Genomic DNA, 19,135 nt, shown 5'->3' on the forward strand with positions numbered 1-19,135 from the left:
ACACACATATATATATATATATATATATATATATATATATATATATAGAGAGAGAGAGAGAGAGAGAGAGAGAGAGAGAGAGATTGAACCAAGAAAACATAGTCACACTCTATGGAGCTTGCATAAAAAGGCAAACCAATTCAGACTGTGACATTCTAGTGTCAAGCCAGGATATACTAGTTCCAGCCATGCTTATGAAAGGGAATCAGTTGGGGAAGAAGAGAAGAAGAGAAGAGCCTCTCTCTCCTATTCCTATCCCCTTGGACAGAGAAAGACCTTGCGCACTTGTAAAAGATATGGAAGTTTTCAGACTTCCCTTGGCATCCTAGCAGTGCCCCTGGAACATCTGACAGCATTTTCTGCATCATCAGCAAATGACAAACTAGATACCTGGAGACAAGGCAGCTTTAGGACTCTATGGGGAGCCTAGGAGATGGCTAAACTGGGCCCAAGTAGAACACATTCAAGGCTCCTGCAAAACATTTCCAGGTGCTCTGAGTTACTTCCTTTGCTACAAGTGTGTGCAGCCTGATTGATCCCATTTTCCTTCGGACGTTATATGTACTTTTGGAAAAATGTGTCATGGATATTTTTGGGAAAAGGATAGCTCATACCCATTGCCTTTCTTACTTTACTGTGCTGCCTTAGTACCCTAACTGAAATCTAATTAAGCCTGGTTAGCACGTTGATATCAACTACTATTCAGTCAGGTTAGCATACCTTAGAAAGTTTATGAACCACAGTACTAGAAAACGATTCCCCAGATGCTCAAAGTTCCTGCTAGAGTACAACTTGCCACTGCTGTAGTGGTTTGAGAGATTGACTTCAGAATCTGTATTCCACTCAGTTGTTTTTGTTCTTGTTTTCTTGCTAATATTAACTTAGAATCATGGTACAGTCGATTAAGTGCATGCAGGAAGACCTAAATTCAGATCCTACCTCAGATATATCCTAGGTATGGGGACAATGGGAAAATCATATAACCTCTTTAAAAACATCCATTTTCTGACTTGTATAATTGGAATAAAGTTAACTGTAGTATCTATATCACAGGTTTTTATGAGAATCAGTTAAGATTATATTTATGTATATGTGTTCACACACACGTATATGTATATAGTTTTTTAGGATAGTCACATTCATTCTCATTCATTAGTAGTGTGAGTGGAGCAAAGAAAATGTAGATTAGAGGTATGGAGGCAGAAATGACAAGATTTGGCAGCTGATTAGATTAGTGCCTCTCAGATTTTTTGTTTTTAGTATCCCTTTATACTTTTAGTCCATGTGGATTAAGAGATATAGATATTTTATCATATTAGAAATGAAAGTATTAGTAGTATTATAAAATATCGTTTTGACTTCATAGTCCCCTTGAAAGGTTCACAGGGGCACTTTGGAGTTCATAGACCACACTTTGCAAATTGCTAAATTATATCATATGAGATGGAGAACGAAGATTTGGGGATGACCCTGAAATTTTAAACTTGAGTGATTTTAAGAATGATACTCTCCATTGTTATAAGGAAATTTATAAGAGTGGTAGAAAAAGATGATTAGTTTTGCTATGGATATGTTGAATTTGAGATGCCTATAGAACATCTAGTTTGAAATGTTTAGCAGTCATTTAACTACATCTCAGGAAAGAAACTAGGGCTGGATATATAGATCTGAGAGTCTTCTAGCTAGGGATAATAATTGAATCCTTAAGAGCTTATGGACTCACCAAGTGAGAGCATGTGGAGCAGAGTCTTTTAACTCAGGATATGTTAACTTTAAAAATAATTCCTATCTTGATAGTTGCATTTCAACATACTTGGTTTTATTTATTATCCTAATTTTTTATATTATGCATTTAAAAGCATTATTCTGAGAAGGGGTATGTGGACTTCATCAAACAGCCAATAGGGTCTATGACCAAAAACAGGTTTAGAGCTCCTAGACTAGAGAGAAAGAAGAAGAGGATTTCTGACAGATCTTTGGGGTAGTGAGTATAGCAAAAGGTGATGCCTTAACAAAGGAGACTGAGAAAATTGTTCAGACAGATAAAAATCAAGAGGGTCAAAAAATCCAGAGAATGGAGAATATTTAGGAGATTGCATTCATCAGTTTCAGATACTCTAATGTATTGACAAAGTTCTGCCTGTAGGTGCAAAGATTTTTTATTTATTTCTGGGAAGTCTTTTTTTGAGGAGGGGGAAGATTGGGGGAATCTTTTGACACAGCCAAAGCTGGTAAAAAATTGCGGCAAGTAGCCAACTTTTGCTCCACTGAATCACCACTGAAACCAAGAATAACCAGGAACCTTCAACTTTTTGAATGAAATAGTCATTGCCATATACTTTATATATCTACAAATTCTCTCTATGTCCAGACCTCTGGGAACCACTTGTAATGTGTCTAAAAATAACCTGATTAGTTCTTTTATTCTTTTGGGATGTGAGATGGCTGAGGTTTGTTTCCTTGGATTTTAAGTGACTGGTATTCCCATACCTAAGGCAAACTTTTTGACTAGTACATATAATCCAAAGGTAGTTGGATTGACAGGAAAGAGGGAAAGAAGGAAGATATAAAAGAATGGCTCCATTTATACCACTTTGCCTATCAAGAGATTAATATAGGAAGATAGAAAATGATAAGCTAGCTTGAAATAACTCCTTTATGCATCTTCAAGTGTGACTTTTATAGAAATAGTGCAGCTAAGAGGACCTAGTCTTTGTTTTTTATTTCAAGAATGTCTTATAGCCTGAAACCTCTTCATGTTGCCTTGTCTGCTTTATCACTGTGTAATCTGGCAAAAGTGAGTTTTCCCTGCATGTACAAGAAGGAAAAAGCTATATGTAAAGAAAATGTTTAATTTAACAAATTGCAAATTTGGGGTATTCGGAATATTTGTCTAAAAGCAGAGTTCACACTGCCCAAAAGTTTAGTTTTAATTAATTTAATTGTATCCATTAGGCTAAATGAAAAGATCCTGAATACTTTGTGAGCCAGGCTTTCAATACGTACTTAACCAGACCTGGCTATTGGCTGCTAGGCAAAGAGAGGACTTGTACTCCCTAGAAACAGCAGAATTCTTCCGTGTTTGCACATATCTCTTCTGTGATTGCTTCACTCACTGTATCTTATTATGTTTAAGAGTAGTGTCTATATGTAAGTTCATATAGACACATTCAGAGATATGTAGCCTTTAAATTACATCATGAATATATTTCTAAAACAACTTCTTTGTATATATATATTCAGGTTGTACACATATGCATACACATATATACAGAAGGTATTGCTTTAGGTACTCTCTCTTACATAAAACAAAACACATGCATCTCTGTCTTTCCTAATAAAGAAATATTGTAATAAAAGAGAGGCCTTATTAAACTAATGCAATAACAACATTTTCTTTGAGGATTTAACACTTCATTTTTAATAATAAAAATCAAATTGTCATTGTTGTGCCCTGTATACATTTTATTCAAATCAGACTAAACACTGGCTTTGTGGCTAAGCAAGGCTCTCCAGAGAGAGAAGTATTTTTAGCATTAGACAAATGAGCTTTAGGAGTCAGGTTCGTAGCAGAGTTGTAGGCTGTGAATATGCATCCAAGGTGAAACCTTTTTTTTCATATTTATTCGCAAGAGAAAAATGACTATCAGTGGTATTTAGAGAGAAAAGAGAATGAGGACCAAGTGGGAGATTTTCTACAGTTTAGGAAAGTCAGGTTACTTATTTAGATGGTAGAATGTCAAAGCTTTCTGTTGCTGTACAGTTTTTCATTGTCTCAGTTCACCCTGGATTAACCTCTAAAATCTAAGAGATTCAGTTCAGTTTTTGTGCCTGGCCTAGGCCTTTGGTATGAACAGGATTTCTCATGAGGATTCTAGTACTTCTGGCTCTGATCCCAGCTGGACCTAGGGGTTTCAAAAGTGTGTGAAAATGAAGACTAATGAAAATACATTAGCCACCAAGAACACTGGTGAACCGGTTAGATGCACTCAGGAAACATACTTTTGTCTTTTTAAAGTAATTCATCGTTTAAGGATGCTTTGTTGAGGAGATTAGTTTGAATACTGCAAGAGATATTTTGTCAGACATTGGAATGAAAAAATTGTCATAGTCAAAGGAAAGTATTGATTATAAGACCTCTCTATGAAGTATAATTTATATGTAATTCTTTATCAAAAGTGAATCCCCAAAAAAGGAACTTAACCTGTACTTTTATGGTATCTTATCTGGTTTATCCACATTAATTTGTAGGAAAAAGGCAACTCTTGTGCTTGGCTAGAAAACTGATGTGTTCAGATGCTGGCCTTTAATGTGCTCATCCTCTTGAAAATGATTAGTGTTCAAACATGGATATCTCAAAAGTAAATTGAATTTTTACCTGTTAGCCATACTTTGACCCTTTACCTGCTGGTTATTCCCTGACCCCTTAAAAAAACAAAAACAATTTTTAAAAATTGCTTGATTTTTACTTAGTATCTGTTTTTGTACTTATTTATCTTTGTACATAAGAGACTGTTCAGTTTTGTCTTAGACCTCTTTTTTCCAGCACTTATGATAATGGCTGACACATAGTAGGTGCCTCAAAACATATTAATTAATCATTGAACTTCTTTTAAAATGTTTCATCTGAGTAATATGCTTAAGATTATAAGCTTTTAATGAAATATTTCTTCAACTGCTCTTAATAATCATAATCCAAAGACCTAGAAGCATCCATCATTGGCTACCTTATCCCTTTTGTGGGAGTGTGGAGTGGTTGGTGTTAGCTGAAGCATTATACTTGGTTTACTTCATAAATTTAGTGAAAAATGTATTTAAAAACAGCTTTAAACACAACAAAGTAGAATAGAATGATTTAGAATCAAATAATCTTGGTATGAGTGGCAGCTCAGTTACATTATGCCTCTGGGATGCTAGAGAAGCCAACTACACTTACCTTGGCCTCAGTTTCTTCATCTTTGATATGGAGTTTTGTGTGTGGGACTAACCTAGACAATCTCAAGGGTTCCTCCTAGCCAAGGAACTATAATGCTATAAAATGTGGCCCATTCTTTAAGCCATTTAAATGAAATATTGTGGGAGAACAGAACAGAAGACTCTCAGCAGGAATTATGTTTTCCTTTCTTCAATTTAATTCTGTATAACCTTTACAGGAGATGCTAACATTTAGCTCACAGGGAAAACTAAAGGGAGAGGATTCCTGTAGCAAGTTATTCTTTTGTGGAGTTAGTGACCAGAAGAGTTTGAAGAAATGGCAGAATTTCTGATATGACAAAGTGTAGTGCAGATGGCATCCAGTGGCAATATAGATGGCATCATAAAGCCAAAAGAGTTGAACTTCTTCCACAGGGATTTTTTAAGAGTTTGAAATTTATTTTGGATAAATCGTGAGATTTTATATCGTGGCAATGTTATCTTATTCTGACTGTAGTAGATAGGGCTTGATTTATCACAAGTAGTGAACTGGAGAAGTAGAAATTAAAATTTTGAAGTCAGTGGGATAATAAGCAAAACTACGACTTGTGAATTTTTTTTAAATGACCTTGTTTTAAGAACATTTTCTAGGGTTTTCTAGGTAGCATAGTGGATAGAGTACTAAGCCTGGAGTTGGGAGGACCTAGGTTCAGATCTCACCCCAGACACTTTCTAGCTATCTAACCCTGGACAAATCACTTAACCCCATTTGTCTAGCCCTTACCAACTAAGACAGAAGGTAAAGGGCTTTATTTTGTAAAAGAATACTTTATAGGATTGACTCTATAGATTTGGTTAGCTTGTTTGAATATTGCTTTAATGAAATAATTGTCAAAGGAAGTGACTATTTTCCCCTATTATCTGGGGTAGTGTGTTAATATAAAGCAATATGTACTTGTGAGAAAAAATGAAAATTTCAGTTTAGCTACAAATATAAACAAATATGCTATTATGTCATACACAGAGAGGAAACTTTATGAACAGGACAGTCATTAAGAATTTTATTTGTTTTATATGCAGTGAATTATTCAGTGTTTTAATCACTGAATAAAGTGATTAAAATATCATGAGAAAGGAACTTGTTTGCCTTTAAAACTTGCAGTGTGCAAGTATTTTAAAGAAGCTGTAATAATAGGATTTCAACCTCCAGCATTACAACCAGCTGTACATAAAAGTTAAATTTTGATTTTATGTAACTTAATAAATAACGTATAAATTACTAAACTTTTCCTTAAATGGCAAATGAATATTTGTTGGGATAAGGTGATTTTGATAAAAGGAATGTAATAGCAAATGTATGTATTAGAACAAATGTGTGAACATTGCAGGTTCCCCTTACTACCTCCCACCTGAACTGCCACAACCAAAAACATAATTTACAGATATGAAAACAATCTCCAGCTAGTTTGAGCCTTTCTCTAAATAGAATCACTTAGGTTTGGCTGGACCAGTTTCCTCAGCACACACCTGGTGTGTATCACTTTAAAAAATAAATTATGCCTCATTAAATTACAATTAAATGGAATCATGATCATTTGTTTTTCTGGAAGGAAGATGTTTTGCATATTGAAAGCCTAATTTGTTGCAGGTGACAAAAAGGCTGAATGGATTATCTAATATCACTTCATTTTTGGGGGGGAGGTAATGTTTGCTTGTTAGTTTGTCTAAAGTTAACTCGAAATTATAGACACATCAATTGTCTTATGTTTTGGGTTTTAAAACATTGTGTCATTTAAAACTTGATCATTTTTATTTTCTGTTAATTTAGCTGATACATTATTATTTACTTTGGACACTTAGGAAAAAAAGAGTTTTTCTGATTCCATAATTTTATTCTATTTGCTCAAAAGGCTCTTAACTCTTTCAAATGGAATAAATTCCCAAATAAAATGTTTAAAGAAGTTCCTTAATAATATTAAAAAACAACAAAGACAAAAGGCCTATCCATAAACTTGAGAGAGCCATAATAGTATTTGGGGTTAGTAAACAAAATAGGTGTAGAAGAATTGGACTTTAGACCCCAAGATGGTTAGAGCAAGTCTAATCTGAAATGTACCATGTAGTCTCAGATGCTAGGGTTTTTTTTTTGTTAGTTTGCTTTTTGTTTTTTTTCTCTTTAACATCTATTGGAATTTTGCTCAGAGTGAAAACAAATCCAGTGCAAATATACATGCAGATATGTCTATATAATTCTTCTAAGACAGATGAGCCTAGGAACAAGGAAGTCTTATCCACATGGTACTTTCTCAAAGCCACACACTAGAGCAGTGATGGGCAAACTATGGCCCAGGTTTGGCCCCCTGAAATGTTCTATCTGCCTGGGCAACATTATTCCTAATCTGACAAATACAATGAGTAGGACACAATACAATGAAACTTTGAAAGAGTTGCCTTAGAAATAGACTGACAGATGAGCATTTCTTTTCCTTTGGTCCCCTCTTTAAAAAGTTTGTCCATCACTGGACTAGAGGATATAGAATTGGGGATTCTCTTTATAGTTCAAGGCTGACACACATATTCTACACTGGGAGAACAAAGAGGCTTGCTTTTAATGCTCATGGGAGTAGGTAGAAGAATTTTCAAGCTAGGGGAGACTTGAAGTATCTGAAGTGAGTCAACTTATTTCACAAATGAGAAGATTGATGCCCAGATATGTTAACTAACTTGTCCCATTTCATAAAGCCATACCCTATCTGAGATACTTTACAACTTTAAATTCTTTAAACTTTGCAAAGGACAAATAGGAGTAGCTCCCATTTGAGGGTAATGACCTTAAGGTCATTAGAAAATGTTTCTATAAAACAAATCTTGTGAGATAGATGGGGCTTATAATGTTGTCCACAGTTGGCAGATGGAAAAAAAAGTGGCACTTTGAGAGTTAATAGTCACTTTGGTAGTAAGTGTCAGAGCTAGACTTTAAACCTGTTTATATGATTTGGAACTGAAAGGGCTTCAGAAATATTTCTGACTCTACTATTCCACAGAAGCTTGTTTAGGTTGAGTTCTGGGTGAAGAACTTGTATAAAAAGCTTTAAAATTCCTTATAAAGTTCTATTAATAGTTAAAGTATGGCATTGGTGAAGGCAGGAAAGAAGGGATTTTAAAGTTGTGTACTTGAGAGGTCTAGGGATCCATATGATCCATCTAGTTTCACTATGGGGATTAAAGAAAGCTTTTCATATGGAAAAATGGTAAACTGATAAAAGAGACATCAGCCCAGACAATAACCATTTTTCTGAGACTATTTAACCAATATAAATAATTTGTCTAAGCTGAAAGCCAAAAGAAACCTAGAAATTGCTTCAGCCAATGAACAAATGACATGGTGACCAAAAACAATACTGGTTTGAAATATAAATTCATTTAAAATTTAAAGTATGATTCATTTGTTCTTAGGATCCAATTCAACAAAATTATCCCACAGACTCTTAACAGAGAAACTTTGAGGACCACAGACAAAAATAGAAAAGATCTTTCAATAACTCTGTACTAAACTTCTTTATCCCACTATATTTGAACTCTTGTAATAAAGGCTCTGATGTGCTACATGAAGAACTAGAAATAAAGAAAATAGATAGGAAGAGTAATGGGCTAGATAAGTATGAATAAATCAATGGATGAATGAATGAGAAAGCATTTATTAAGCTCCCTAATATGAGCAAAGGATTGTGCTAAGCTACAGGGAGACAAATAGGAAAATAAGACATTTCCTACTCTCAAGGAACTCACGTTGTAATAGGGGAAGACGACTCACATAGGCAAGGGGGCAGCTCAGTGGAGTGAGAGTCAGGCCTAGAGACAGGAGGTCCTAGGTTCAAACCCGGCCTCAGCCACTTCCCAGCTGTGTGACCCTGGGCAAGTCACTTGACCCCCATTGCCTACCCTTACCACTCTTTCACCTATGAGACAATACACTGAAAGTACAAGGGTTTTAAAAAAAAGATTTAAAAAAAAGTAAGATGGGCAGCTAGTTGGCAAAGTAGATAGAGTGATAGGCCTGGAATCAGTAAGACTCATCTTCATGAGTTCAAATATGGCCTCAGACACTAGCTGTGTGACCATGGGCAAGCCACTTATTCCTCTTTGCCTCAGTTTCCTCATTTGTAAAATGGAGAAGGAAATGTCTTGGAAAAATACTCCAGTATTTTTGCAAAGAAAACCCTAAAAGGAGTCATGAAGAATCAGAGACAACAAAAAAGCTACTGAACAACAACAACCCAAGCAAGATGGGAAAAACTAAATGTATTGTTAAGATAATTTAAAAAATTGATTCAGACAGCAAAACATCTAAAAAAAGTGACTAATTAATATGTAAATATGTTAAATTCATATTATTCCGGGAAGATATAACAACAATAACAACTTTGCTTGATTCTCTGACTATTAGAATCAAATCAGACATAAAAAAGAGAGATCAGTGATGTCAACAGAGCTCATCCACTCTCTTAGGAAATGTTGAGAATTTTATCTAAAAGAAAGCCTCTATATAGATAGTAACATTCTCCAGATGTTTCTGTTGGCAAATGACTTTGCACTGATTTCATCAATCCCCAAAACATAGCAGAGTATTTTATTAGATTTTTAATCATTAAAAAGAGTTTGGCCCAATGATACATTCAAGAAAAGAACAATAAGTACAATTTAATGAATTAGATGAATAATACCTATTGTTAATACTGCAATATATAGCTGACAACTGATACAAGTGACCCATTTGGATATCTCCATCTCTCCTTTGGACACTGTATATAGATATATGATCTGGCCCTAGAATTGACTAGGTGGAGTAGAATGGGCCAAATAGTCTTTGGGAAATTAAGTCCTTACCATTAACAGTCATAAAAGGGGGCAGCTATGTGGCTCAGTGGATTGAGGGCCAGGCCTCGAGACAGGAGGTCCTGGGATCAAATATGGTGTCAGACACTTTCTAAATGAGTGACCCTGGTAAAGTCACTTAATCCCCATTGCTTAGCCCTTACTGCTCTCCTGCCTTAAAACCAATATATAATGATTCTAAGATGGAAGGTAAGGGTTTAAAAAAACAATTTTTAAGCATCTTCCTGAAACAGGCTCTTTTTGGTAAACATATTCTTCTAGTGATTATGAATGGTGGCGTGTAAAAGAATATAAGAGTAACCAAAGAACTTACTATATCAATATTATTTAAAGGGCAATCAAAAGATGGATGGTAAATATGAGCTAGCTGAAGCACTTTACCTAAAGTACAGCATTCAAGAATGTCGGCAGAGTAGAGAAGGCAGTGGGCCAGTTGTGCCAATAGTGAGGGATACCTTTGAAATGGTCTGTATGTTTCTTTGGTTTCAAACAGGGTCAAGAAATCTGAAGGAAGTTTTCCACCATATTGGATGGATCCACAGTAGTGTATTTATAGGAAGACATGAAAAAAAGGTTTTTAGGATTAGAGAATGTAGATGGGTTTCAGTTCAGGTTATCTGAGGGATGCTTTATTGAGGTCAAAAATCCACTGAAATAGCAAAATAATTTCTTGAAGGGAAGCAGGCAGTGTTGGAATTGTTGCCTAGTTTTTTGGATATGATTAGCAAATTTCATAGGGTCAAGGCTTGAAGATAAATGTTTATATTCCAAAAAGAAGACATGGCGAGGGGTTCTTTTTGCAAAGTGGGATAGCAATAGTAGCCAAGATAGTAATGCTATTTTAAAAAAATGAATAACTCCTTAGCAACATAGGAAACTTAATGGGTTTGAGCTAACATGTTGATTGTTGAAAAAAAAGTATGTTGGAATGATGGAAAGCATTTCACTTAATTGCTAGAAGCAGAAGTTAATAAAGAATAAGATGATTTCAATTGTTCTAAATAAATGTAGATAATTTTTAGTGTTATTTGAATATAGCACATCCTAAAAATGTTTATTTTTACAAGCATTTATTATGTTTCCCTTCTACTGACTCCCTCCTGCAGCCTCAGTAAACCATTTGTAACAAATATGCATAGTCTATCACTCTCTAGCAGGCAGTGGGCATGTTCCATCTTTAGCCTTCAACCTTCAACCTCTGGTCTTGTGGCTTATCATTGTACTAATCAGAGTAGTAAAGTCTTTAAAAATGGTTTTTCTTTGTAATTTCATTTAAATTGTGCACCTAATTCTGCTCTTTTTATCAATTCATTTGAGATCTTCCCAGTTTCTTTTGAATCTGTCCATTTGGTCATTTCTCATTGCTTTGAAATATTCCATTATATTCATCTAACACAATTCATTTAGCTATTCCCCAATAGATGGGTACCCATTTCATTTCCATTTGAGGGGGGCTTCTAAGAAAGGAACTATTATAAAATATTCTCTCTGGTTTAAAAGTGAGCTAAAGTTCTGCTTTTGATATATTTACTTAATAAATAAGCAACAACCCCAAGCAGCTAGCACAATGCTTTGCACATAGTAATTGTTTAGTAATGACTTCATTTTGTGTAACATTTCCCACCTTCTCATTATTTTGTTCTGTACTATTGCTGGAAATAATATAAACACTAATAACTCCCAGGGATTGAACTGTGAGGATTGCTATTTTTTTAATGTTCATTGTGTGTCCATCTCTTCAACGCCCTATGTGCGCTGGCACATACTCATATCCAAAGATGCCCCACAGAGAACTGGTGTTAGACATTCTGTTGCCTTGTGCAAATGTCGTCTCCCATACAATAAACATGTTTCCTAGGCTTACATAGCCTTGGCTAATCTGAGGAAGGAGCTGTAATCATCTGTCCCTTGAGAAACCTGTGCTAGTTGCCTGAGATGAGGAAAATACATAATGACCACTTTACTCAATAATTGCAATATGTTTTATTATCATTTATACAAAAATTTAATAAGCCATATCCGAGTTGATTTATGAATTTTTTTAATTTACAACTGCTTCAGTATTTGCATGCATTTTTCTGAGTTTTCCACTCACTTCTAAAGCGAAAAAGGTTTGTTGTATTTAAGTATTAAATGACGTTTCCTTTATCTCAAGCAACATAATCAGACTGTCAGAAATGATACCTTCTTCCTGGTTGATTGATAATCAGAGCTCTAGTTGCTGTGGTGGTAAATGTTTATGTTAGATAAATTACTAATTTTAGTTTATTTAAAATTGTTTTAATATTACATTGATTCATTTCCTTGCTAAGTTCAGTGATTTATTATTATTTGCTGTGTGCTATTTGTATTTTTGTTTGTTTTGCTTTATTTTTCAATTTGCACATGGTTTGGGGAGTTTACAATGTGATAATCCTTTCTGCTGCTGCAGTTTGGCTCCTTATTTAGACTTAGAGTATTTCCTTGGTCACTGAGAGATTAGGTGACCTACCCATGGTCATCTATCTGCTATGTGTAAGAAGAACTTGGATGAGATTTTTTGATCCCAGTGTAACTACATATATATATGCATATATATATAATATATCATGAGAGAGTATGTGGTATAATATATAATATTAATATATAATCTATAATATAGATAGATATCTATGTAAATATATAGACACATTTTTAAAAATTCTTACTTTCCATCTTAGAATCAATACTGTGTATTGGTTTTAAGGCAGAAGAGCAATAAGGGCTAGGCAATGGTGATTAAATCACTTTCCCAGAGTCACACAACTAGGAAGTGTCTGAGGGCAGATTCAAACTCAGGGCCTCCCATTTCTAGGCCTTGTTCTTAATCCACTAAGCTACACAGCTGCTCTCCCCAAGATATTTGTTACACTGTAGATTTTTTTCCTTGTTTTTCTTCCCTTTGATGATTTTTTCAGTAAGCTAGCTCAATATTTCCAATATATGAAAATAAAAATCTAGATAACATAAATTAAATCTTTCCATACTTTCTGAATTTAAAGATCTAAATAAAAACAAACCAAGAGGTTCAGGTTCATAATAAAACACTACCATAATAAAACATAATAAAACAGACTATTGAATGTGTACAGGGAAATCAATGCCATTATGCCAGGAACAATCCTTAGAATTATTATAACTGCTTATGGTTCAATTAAATATCTTATATTTTATATTTATATATTTTTTTTATTTACATTTATATCCATGTTCTGATTTTGCTTCTCTACCAATGATGGAATAGCTATTCTCCACCAAAGAAATGAATAGCTAACTGCATTTTGAACTATGAGGTACAGAGCTGGAGAGGGGAATCAATCAGTTCAAATCCCTCATTAACAGCTGAGGAAACTGAGACCCACAGAAGTAAAGTGACTTGTTTTAGCTCACACAAATGATAAAGTAGTAGAGTTAAAGCTTAATATTAGATCTTCTTGTCTCCAGAATCAGTATTCATTCTACTATACAATGTTGCTTTCTGGGTGGCTAACTTTGTGATTAGGCCCTGAGTAAACTAAAAGACACTATTTTCCAAGACCACTCAAATATATATATATATATATATATATATATATATATATATATATATATATCCTTCTGTCACCTTAAAACCTTTTCTGGGTGAGGACTAGTTGTCATAGAAGCTCTGTCTTCATTTTCATATACATAAATTTATTTTCCTATGAGNAGAGCTGGAGAGGGGAATCAATCAGTTCAAATCCCTCATTAACAGCTGAGGAAACTGAGACCCACAGAAGTAAAGTGACTTGTTTTAGCTCACACAAATGATAAAGTAGTAGAGTTAAAGCTTAATATTAGATCTTCTTGTCTCCAGAATCAGTATTCATTCTACTATACAATGTTGCTTTCTGGGTGGCTAACTTTGTGATTAGGCCCTGAGTAAACTAAAAGACACTATTTTCCAAGACCACTCAAATATATATATATATACATATATATATATATATATACATATATATATATCCTTCTGTCACCTTAAAACCTTTTCTGGGTGAGGACTAGTTGTCATAGAAGCTCTGTCTTCATTTTCATATACATAAATTTATTTTCCTATGAGCTTATCCAGCAGGTCTGAAACCAGAGAACATATATGACTTGAAGGTCATATTTGAAAGACATATGAAATACAACTGTGTATGAATGCTATGCCAGAATGCTATGCCATGACAGACCCATTATTTTAATGACTTGAAAGTAGTAACTAAGATAAAGTTTTGAGCCCCAGTTTGCTAGTATAAAAAAGAGTAGAACATTTTAATAAGCTATCCATCTTCTATACAAGACATCTTCTTGAAGGTGCATGAATTTGCTATGGATGTACTTACCAGAATCATATTCTAAGAGATTTAGCCTTAAAATGTGTCTGAGATATGTTGATTATTTGTGATGAATATTAACATTTTATATTCTATTGTAAAGAATATAGAGACCCATAAAAACTAAGTTTTAATAACTTGAGTTTTTTTAAAGCACATTAACTCAAAAAATCCTTTACTTAACAGTGTTCTTTAAAGAATACACCAGGGAATTTAATTTTTTTCATTTTTGATGATACTAGAAGTTTGTAGTGAGATGAACTCTGGAGGCAATGTAACTTAAAGCAGAATTGACTTCTGATTTTAGAAAAAAAAAAACAAGTTATGTAGTACAAGCTTTTCTGGGAGCCAGGAGTGCCACTTGCTGCTTCTAAGAGTGTGAAAAGAAGTCTGGATTTCCCCAGAACCCATTCACTTGTAGTCTATTTTTATATGCATATTCACAAATGTGTGCATGCACACATGGACTTCTATAAATGTTCTTAAGCTTCACAAAATTGCACATTGAATTCTTATTCTTATCTCATGAAGTAAGACCTTTATTGTCAGTTACATTCTTGTCTAAAAAATATTCAGTCACTTTTCAACAGAATTTCCTCTAGTAGATTTTATAAATGATTTTCTTACCAAGAATTGGTCATGCCAACTCTTTCAAGTCAAGTCAACATGCCCCAAGGTATCTTGCCACCCAAATTGCAGAGATGATAGGTAGCATATCAATTGTACTGAGAGAGTGTTCATTGCTTCCTACTGTCCTTCCATTTTGGATAGCGATAATGCATGTCAACATTCTTATAGCTTTTAGTCGCTTCATTTTGTGTCATATCATACTTTACCCAAATGTAGATTATCCTGTAGGATACTTGAGGATCACAGTCTATTATATTGTCTAAGATATTATGTTTTCAATTCCATTATCTATTTTGATTATATCATATTATTATATTAGTTCTTTTCTCTTATATTTTACCCATATATAAACCATCAGATAGAATACAGCAGTGTGTTTGCCCTCTTCATGTGTTTGCTTATTATTCTCCAAGTGGAATTGCTGGCTAGTGATGCTTCTGTGTGTTATATGCATTTGTAGGAAAGCCTTGACTCCATTTATTTGAGAACTCTCATATCTTCAGGCCTGTTTTTAATTTAGTTTACATAATTTTTCTGTGAATTCTACTGTATCACTCTACCTTACTTCTATGCACATAAAAAACAGCAATATTTCCTTTAAACCTATATCTTTGATTGTATATTTTAGAAAGATTACAAAAGCACAAAGCATTTGGCTCTTTGGTGACATTTTATATATGCTACTATTTTTCTCCATTAAAAGAAGCAGCATATAGCACGTGGAAGAAGTGTTAGATTTAGAGTCCTAGAACCTGAGTTCAAATCCCAGTTTTTCCACTTACTACTTGTGTGACCTTAGGCAAGTCATTACAATTCTTTCAGCCTTAGTTTTGTTGAAAATCATGGAAGTAGAACAAAATTAAGAGGTAGGACCAGGTAACTTCTTAGGTCTCTTTTAGTTCTAAATCTTTGATCTTATTTGTTCTTTCATTGTTTACCTGCTGCTTTTTGAATGACACTAGGTATCCTTAGGCTTATCTGTCTCATCATGTTTGCTAATAGAAACAATTGAAGGGTTAACGTTCTTTGTTTCTTCTATAAGGTCTTACATTTGCTTCCTGTCACAAATTTACCCACAAGTGACATCCTCAAGAAAACAGTGGCCGGTCACACAGAAATTCAGCCAAACTTTTTTTTTTTTTTAATCGATGTAAATCTCCTGTGCCGTTTAAATGTCGGAACTAAATTTACCAAACTTGGCAGATATGTAAAGCTGAGCAGGACTGCCAAGTGTTCCCAGTTTCAAGCAGAGATAGTTCTAACAGTTCCTGAAATACTTGTAGGAGGCACCTGGTGGTAATTGCAATTTCACAATTCTTCCCAAGCGCCTACCTTGCTATCTGGCATCTCTGCACACAGATGATTATTACAGTGATGATAAAGTGTCAGAATAGAACAGTCCCAAAATAAAGCTCAGCCCCCAGAAGATAAACACATTCCCACAAAATATCCCCACTGGAGAACCCTTAGGAATCAGAGAGAGGTTCTTGACATCACAGCCCAGCTGGTTGTAGCAAATATATTAAACACACAGAGTCATGCATACACACATATACACATATACACACAGACACACACACACACACACACACACACACACATAGCTTTAATTTTTTTTTATTTTGAACCAGGGATTGTTGTCTGAGATTCTGCGTAAGGAAGAAGACCCCAGGACAGCCTCTCAATCTTTGTTGGTAAACCTAAGGGCCATGCAAAATTTCCTCAATCTGCCAGAGGTCGAGCGGGATCGCATCTACCAGGATGAGAGAGAGAGGAGCATGAACCCCAATGTGAGCATGGTATCTTCAGCCTCCAGCAGTCCAAGCTCCTCCAGAACCCCCCAGGTAAGATATTAGTCCCATTATCCTCTTTTTCTCTTTCCTAGTGGACAATTTTCTGGCACCGATAATACATTTCACTCTCAGAATATTGGGACACGATGCAGGTCAATATTTTGATTGATGAACATAGGGGCATAATAACAATGACCATGGAATGATATGATAATTCCTTTTCTTTAGAGGATCCTTTAAGATAGATTTCATTAATCCAACATCTGTCTTACTTGGTCTTCCCTGACAGACATAGTAGTGAAAGAAGAAGCAAAATAGTCAGGGATACTAGATAGTTGAAGCTCAAAATAATTATATGTAGTATTCAATGATAATCTCAAAGTATAAGGAAAAATGAATTTTGTAAGGCAGGAAGATCACTATTTGTTATTACTTGAAATGGCCTGTCTTCAGGCTTTTGTAAGCCCCAGTGATTCATTCATCTTTCTACCCAAAATATATCTTTGTAAACACTGTATTCTCTCTGAGAGCTTTCCTGCAAAAGCCTGCTTCTGAAAGTCATGTGTGCTCAGTAAGGTCAAGGCAACTATAGACACTGGAGGCAAAAGTTCTGATAGAGATCTGAGGCAGCTTATTTCTAATTAGCAGATTTCCTCTTTTTCCTCCCCATTTCATACTTTTGTAGTAATCATATGGCACAGCCATCTTGATTTAGGATTTCTAGTGTCTATAACAACACAGAGGAGTTATAACTGTTAATATATCACATATTATAATGTTTGTCATGTACATATGTATCCATATCCAATACTTTTTGCCAAATTTTTATAAATCTGATTCTGTGTATTAATTTCTAATACACTAGTTATTAACAAGAACAATCTATGTACTAGTTAGGCAAAATGATGAATTTTGTTTGAATAGAAATGCTTGAGGTTGTGCAATAATGTCTATACTTGGCATTTTAATATAGTTTAAAATGTCTGCACTCTACAAAAATTATAGAATCCTCTATTTAGTGCTGGATTGGGGGCCATCTAAATCAACATCCTCGTTTCACATACAAATTTGTTTGGTGACCTGTACAAAGTCATACAGCTAGTAATTATCAGCAATGGCATTTGAACCTAGGTCATCTGACTGCAGAGAGAGGGCTCTCACAGCTGTTTATAGTCAGTCAACCTTTATTAAGTATCTACTGTGTGTCACTTTCTATGCTAAGTGCTGGGCATACAAAAAAAGGCGAAATATAGTATCTACCCATCTACCCTCAAGGAGCTTGAAATCTACTGAGGGAGACAGCATACTTGTGTGTGTGTGTGTGTGTGTGTGTGTGTGTGTGTGTGTGTGTGTGTGTGTAAGCAAGCTATATACAGGATAAATAGGAAATAATTTACAGAGGGAAGGCATTGAAATTAAGAGGGGTTGGGAAAGGCTTTCTGTAGAAGGTGGAATTTTAATTGGGACTTAAAGCTAGCTATAGAGGTCAGTACTCAGAATAGAGAAGGAATAGTTCCAGATGGAGTGTTGTGTTTGGGGAACAGCCAGGAGGACAGTGTCATTGGATTGAAGAGTGCCTGAATAACTTAAGTACATAAGGTATAAGAAACCTAGAAAAGTAGGAGGGGGTTAGGTTATAAAGGGCTTTGAATATCAGACAGAGGATTTTATATTTGCTCTTGGAAGTAATAGGAAGCCACTGGAGTTTCTTGGGCAGGGGAGTGATGTGATCAGACCTATGTTTTGGGAAAATCACTTAGAAAATGTATTGTATTGGCACTCAAGTGCCTGGGAAGATGATGTTGTCCTAATAGAATTAAGGAAGGTAGGAGGTGAAGAGGGCTTGGGGGAAACATAATGAATGCTGTTTTGGACATATTGAGGATAAGATGTTTACTGGATGTCTGGTTTGAAATATTTGAAAAGCAATTGAAGATTGGAGATTGGAGATCAGCATCAAAATTGAGGCAGAAAAGGTAGATTTGAGAATCAGTAGTATAAAAATGGTAATTAAATCCCAGGAAACTGATGAGATCACCAAGTGAAGTAGTATTGAGGGAAAAGAGAAGAGGACCCAGGACAGAACCCTGAGGAGCATCTACCATTAGAGGGTGTGATACAAAGGAGGACCCAAACAGAGAAGGAGTGGTCAGGAAAGAGAAACATCCTGAAAACTCAGTCATCAACAATGTCAAAGGATGCAGGAAGGTCAAGGGGAATGAAGATTGAGAAAAGACTTATGAATTTGGCGACTAGGAAATTATTAGTAACTTTGGAGAGAGCAATTTTGGTGGAATAAGTTCAGAAGTCAGATTGTAAGGGGTTAAGAAGAAGAGACACCTGTTGTAGATGGTCTTTTCTGAGGAGTTTAGGTATAAGGGGCAGGAGAGATATAAGATGATAATTAGCAGGGATTAAAGGATCAAATGATCAAAAAATCAGGCCATTTTTAAGGATAGACATGAACAGAGAAAGAAGGAAATGATCCAATAGATGAGATGAAACTGAAAATAAGTGACAGAGTGGAGATGACAACGAAGGCAATCT

At 35.0% G+C, this 19,135-nt stretch overlaps 1 protein-coding gene across 1 annotated transcript in view; it reads left to right on the forward strand.

Moving 5' to 3' along the window:
- The window catches only part of SATB2 (SATB homeobox 2), a 234,964-nt gene that overhangs the window by 138,501 nt on the left and 77,328 nt on the right, over positions 1 to 19,135 (forward strand). Inside the window, exon 8 of the mRNA XM_044669668.1 lies at positions 16,427 to 16,639. Coding sequence (XP_044525603.1) covers positions 16,427 to 16,639 — 213 coding nt within the window. The remainder of the gene's footprint in view (positions 1 to 16,426; positions 16,640 to 19,135) is intronic.

Source organism: Gracilinanus agilis, chromosome 3, assembly GCF_016433145.1.
Source record: "Gracilinanus agilis isolate LMUSP501 chromosome 3, AgileGrace, whole genome shotgun sequence".
NCBI classification, from domain to species: Eukaryota; Metazoa; Chordata; class Mammalia; order Didelphimorphia; family Didelphidae; genus Gracilinanus; species Gracilinanus agilis.